Consider the following 5,958-nt stretch of genomic DNA (forward strand, 5'->3'; position numbering starts at 1 on the left):
AATATTTGTTTTTAATAACCCCTAAGAACTGTACTTCTGATGGATAAAGTTTTTGACCTGTCCTTCTACATTTAATTAGCTTCTTTATTTAGTCAGAGGATTGTGCCCTTCCATAAATTCATAAAATGTTATTTTCAATTTTGAGCTCAGGATAATGCTAAGACTGCACCTAAGAAGAATTTATCTGCTCTCTTACACCTAAACCTTAAGTTCTTCTTTCTAGAAGTTCCTAATTCATTTCTTTTTCTGGTCACATTAGAAATGAACTAAATGGAAGAAGCAAACCAGTCTGTGGTATCTGAGTTCATTTTTCATGGACTCTGTGATTCAGGGAATCTCCAAAAATTCCTCTCACTGCCATTTTCTGCACTCTACCTGATGACCGTCCTGGGCAACCTTTTCGTTGTGTTCTTAATCATCACTGACTCTCATCTCCATTCTCCAATGTACTTCCTCTTAGCCAATCTCTCATTTGTTGACTTCTGCCTTTCCTCAGTGACCACTCCTAAACTGACCACAGACTTCCTAAACGATAATAAAACCATCTCCTTTGAGGGTTGCATGAGCCAAATCCTCTGTGTGCATTTCTTTGGAGGGGGTGAGATGGTACTGCTTGTGTCAATGGCCTATGACCGTTATGTAGCCATCTGCAAGCCACTCCATTACTCTAGCATCATGAACAGACAGAAGTGCATCTGGCTAGTATTGACATCATGGATCATTGGCTTTGTGCATGCCATAAGTCAGCTAGCTATGATTTTAGATCTTCCCTTCTGTGGACCCAGAATAGTGGACAGGTTTTTCTGTGATATTCCTCTGGTGATCAAACTGGCCTGCATGGATACTCATACTCTGAGACTGTTGATAAATGCTGACAGTGCAGTCTTGGCTACAACTTGCTTCATTCTCTTGCTGATCTCTTACACCTACATCCTGGTGACTGTCCGTCTTAGCTCCAAGCATGGGGCATCAAAGGCACTCTCTACCTGTACTTCCCACATCACAGTGGTGGTGCTGTTCTTTGGACCCTGCATCTTCATCTATCTGTGGCCACCTAGTATCACTTGGGTGGACAAGTTTCTTGCTGTATTTTACACAGTAATCACACCTCTCTTGAATCCAGCCATTTATACACTGAGAAATAAAGAGATTAAGAATGCCATAAAGATACTGATAAGTTAGTATATGGATTCAAGGTGTAATTTTTAGATCTTTCATGTAATCAGCAATTCCACCTTGTGCTCCCCAATTTGGACATATTCTGACCTATAAACTGAACTGGAAATATGTTGTAAATATTCCCAAATGTATGCTGTGATTTATTCCACTAAGAAAATATATTAAAATACAACATTAAAATTCTTACCATTTGGAGGAAATAAAATGTTTCCTAAGTAATTCTTTGTACAGGATAAAAATTTACCCAGTGATAACAATAATGATAAGGATAGTTTTAAAATAATAATAATTTTAAGAATTTACTAAATATTACCTATGTTCCCCAAACCATTCTAAGCACTTTGTATATTATTAAACCACTTTCAGTAGTTTATCATTCTGATTTCTAAAAACACATGATTTATCCACTCTCACTTAGCTTGAGAATATACTAAAGATATTTGAGTGATCTGCTTCCACTGAGAAAAACAAATAAATGATTCAAACTATAATACATTGCACTTGCATTCCGCATCATAATTCTTAAAGTTTCAGTCTTCAAGTGTTAACTCTTGGTTTAAAGGTAGAGGTTTCCCTCAAAATTTTCCTCTTAAATTACACATGGAGAAGTGTTTACAATACATTATTTCTTATGTTAATAAATGACTTTTATGATTATTGTTTTTCTTACATTAAAGAACTAATAATTTATTGCTTCAAAGCAAAGATTATGTAAGATGAGAAAAATGCCCCCAAAATAAATTTATACAAAAATATGAAAATCTCATACACATAAATGAAAAAGATAAAGAAGCCAATGGGGTTTAGAGAATAGGCAAACAGTTTGAACAAGTATTTATTTCACTGACTACACACTCAGCCTCTTTAGTTAGCTAAGAAATGCAAATTAAGATCATTATGAAATACCATCATTCTCTATTAAGTGGGAAAGATATCTAATGATAACAGTAAAAACAATTTTTTTCTTAGCTTCCACTGAGGTTTTATTTTTTTAATTATAAAAATATGATAACACATTTACAGGAGACTTGGAAAATAGAGGACAAATTTACATATCGTTCTACTATATATTACAGTTATTATTAAGTAAATTAAGATTTTTAGCTGGAGTTTCAATATAAAACTCTCAAAAATTAACAGAATAAATAGAAAGTAGAATGATATAGTAGACCTGAAAAACACACAAAACAATTCATCATAATTAAAATTTGTACAATTTTCACACAACAGCAAGATAAAAATTCTATTCAAGTTACCATAGACTATAAACCAAGAGATACAGGAACATAACCAGGAACATAAAACAAGCTGCAAAAATTCCATAGACTCAAGGTGTTTAAATCATACCAAGTCTGGAAAGCCCAGAGATAAATCCACACACATATGGACACCTTATCTTTGACAAAGGAGGCAAGAATATACAATGGAGTAAAGACAATCTCTTTAACAAGTGGTGCTGGGAAAACTGGTCAACCACTTGTAAAAGAATGAAACTAGATCACTTTCTAACACCGCACACAAAAATTAACTCAAAATGGATTAAAGATCTAAATGTAAGATCAGAAACTATAAAACTCCTAGAGGAGAACATAGGCAAAACACTCTCAGACATAAATCACAGCAGGATCCTCTATGATCCACCTCCCAGAATGCTGGAAATAAAAGCAAAAATAAACAAATGGGATCTAATTAAAATTAAAAGCTTCTGCACAACAAAGGAAAATATAAGCAAGGTGAAAAGATAGCCTTCTGAATGTGAGAAAATAATAGCAAATGAAGCAACTGACAAACAACTAATCTCAAAAATATACAAGCAACTTCTGCAGCTCAACTCCAGAAAAATAAACGACCCAATCAAAAAATGGGCCAAAGAACTAAATAGACATTTCTCCAAAGAAGACATACGGATGGCTAACAAACACATGAAAAGATGCTCAACATCACTCATTATTAGAGAAATGCAAATCAAAACCACAATGAGGTACCACTTCACACCAGTCAGAATGGCTGCGATCCAAAAATCTGCAAGCAATAAATGCTGGAGAGGGTGTGGAGAAAAGGGAACCCTCCTACACTGTTGGTGGGAATGCAAACTAGTACAGCCACTATGGAGAACAGTGTGGAGATTCCTTAAAAAATTGCAAATAGAACTACCTTATGACCCAGCAATCCCACTGCTGGGCATACACACCGAGGAAACCAGAATTGAAAGAGACACATGTACCCCAATGTTCATTGCAGCACTGTTTATAATAGCCAGGACATGGAAACAACCTAGATGTCCATCAGCAGATGAATGGATAAGAAAGCTGTGGTACATATACACAATGGAGTATTACTCAGCCGTTAAAAAGAATTCATTTGAATCAGTTCTGATGAGATGGATGAAACTGGAGCCGATTATACAGAGTGAAGTAAGCCAGAAAGAAAAACACCAATACAGTATACTAACACATATATATGGAATTTAGGAAGATGGCAATGACGACCCTGTATGCAAGACAGGGAAAGAGACACAGATGTGTATAACGGACTTTTGGACTCAGAGGGAGAGGGAGAGGGTGGGATGATTTGGGAGAATGACATTCTAACATGTATACTATCATGTGAATTGAATCGCCAGTCTATGTCTGACGCAGGATGCAGCATGCTTGGGGCTGGTGCATGGGGATGACCCAGAAAGATGTTCTGGGGAGGGAGGTGGGAGGGGGGTTCATGTTTGGGAATGCATGTAAGAATTAAAGATTTTAAAATTTAAAAAATAAAAAACTAAAAATTAAAAAAATAAAAATAAAAAAAATAAATCATACCAAGTCTGTTCTCTTATTACTGTGGAGTTATGTTAGAAATCAATATCAAAAGATATTTGAAAATAACCCACATACTTTCAAGTGTAATGTGACATTTACTAAGAGAGATCCTTGACTTAGCCATTGAAAACCTCAATTAAATTAAAATACTGAAGAAATCCAGAGGGTGATTGCAGAGAAGAAAGCATTTAAATGAGAAATTAATATCAAAATGAAAAATTAATATTAACTATCTTTAAAAACTCCATGTATCTGGAAGTTAAATGTCCACTTTTAATGATGTATATCTAAGACACCATAACAAGGAAAATTAGAAAATATTTAATAGAATAAAAACGAAAAGAGAATTTATCAGAATATGCTGCATGCAGGTGAGCTACACAATGCAACTAAATACAATATAAAATCTTAAATTGCAATGAAAAGAATAAAATACTTAGGAATATATCTACCTAAAGAAACAAAAAACCTATATATAGAAAACTATAAAACACTGGTAAAAGAAATCAAAGAGGACACTAATAGATGGAGAAATATACCATGTTCATGGATTAGAAGAATCAATATAGTGAAAATGAGTATACTCCCCAAAGCAATCCATAGATTCAATGCAATCCCTATCAACCTACCAATGGTATTTTTCACAGAGCTAGAACAAATAATTTCACAATTTGCATGGAAATACAAAAAACCTCGAATAGCCAAAGCAATCTTGAGAAAGAAGAATGGAACTGGAGGAATCAACCTGCCTGACTTCAGCCTCTACTACAAAGCCACAGTCATCAAGACAGTATGGTACTGGCACAAAGACAGAAATATAGATCAGTTGAACAAAATAGAAACCCAAAGATAAATCCACAAACCTATGGATACCTTATCTTCGACAAAGGAAGCAAGAATATACAATGGATTAAAGACAATCTCTTTAACAAGTGGTGCTGGGAAAACTGGTCAACCACTTGTAAAAGAATGAAACTAGAACACTTTCTAACACCATACACAAAAATAAACTCAAAATGGATAAAAGCTCTAAACATAAGACCAGAAACTATAAAACTCCTAGAAGAGAACATAGGCAAAACACTCTCCGACATAAATCATAGCAGGATCCCCTATGACCCACCTCCCAGAATACTGGAAATAAAAGCAAAAATAAACAAATGGAACCTAATTAAAATAAAAAGCTTCTGCACAACAAAGGAAACTATAAGCAAGGTGAAAAGACAGCCTTCAGAATGGGAGAAAATAATAGCAAATGAAGCAACTGACAAACAACTAATCTCACAAATATACAAGCAACTTATGCAGCTCAATTCCAGAAAAATAAATTACCCAATCAAAAAATGGGCCAAAGAACTAAATAGACATTTCTCCAAAGAAGACATACAGATCGCTAACAAACACATGAGAAGATGCTCAACATCACTTATTATTAGAGAAATGCAAATCAAACCACAATGAGGTACCATTTCACACCAGTCAGAATGGCTGCACTCCAAAAGCCTACAAGCAATAAATGCTAGAGGGGGTGTGGAGAAAAGGGAACCCTCTTACACTGTTGGTGGGAATGCAAACTAGTACAGCCACTATGGAGAACAGTGTGGAGATTCCTTAAAAAACTGGAAATAGAACTGCCATATGACCCAGCAATCCCACTGCTGGGCATACACACCGAGGAAACCAGAATGGAAAGAGACACGTGTACCCCAATGTTCATCACAGCACTGTTTATAATAGCCAGGACATGGAAGCAACCTAGATGTCCATCAGCAGATGAATGGATAAGAAAGCTGTGGTATATATACACAATGGAGTATTACTCAGCCATTAAAAAGAATACATTAAAATCAGTTCTAATGAGGTGGATGAAACTGGATCCTATTTTACAGAGTGAAGTAAGCCAGATAGAAAAATACCAATACAGTATACTAACGCATATATATGGAATTTAGAAAGATGATAATGATAA

The 5,958-nt window shown here is 35.1% G+C and overlaps 1 protein-coding gene across 1 annotated transcript; it reads left to right on the forward strand.

The window, feature by feature from the left end:
- Positions 1-270: 270 nt before the first annotated feature.
- On the forward strand, positions 271-1,182 carry LOC138444133 (olfactory receptor 4K15-like). The gene has a single exon (XM_069597463.1). It carries the CDS (start codon positions 271-273, stop codon positions 1,180-1,182), a length of 912 nt encoding a protein of 303 aa, XP_069453564.1.
- The last annotated feature ends 4,776 nt before the right edge of the window (positions 1,183-5,958 follow it).

The sequence above is a fragment of the Ovis canadensis genome, chromosome 7 (assembly GCF_042477335.2).
Source record: "Ovis canadensis isolate MfBH-ARS-UI-01 breed Bighorn chromosome 7, ARS-UI_OviCan_v2, whole genome shotgun sequence".
In the NCBI taxonomy this organism is placed as follows: domain Eukaryota; kingdom Metazoa; phylum Chordata; class Mammalia; order Artiodactyla; family Bovidae; genus Ovis; species Ovis canadensis.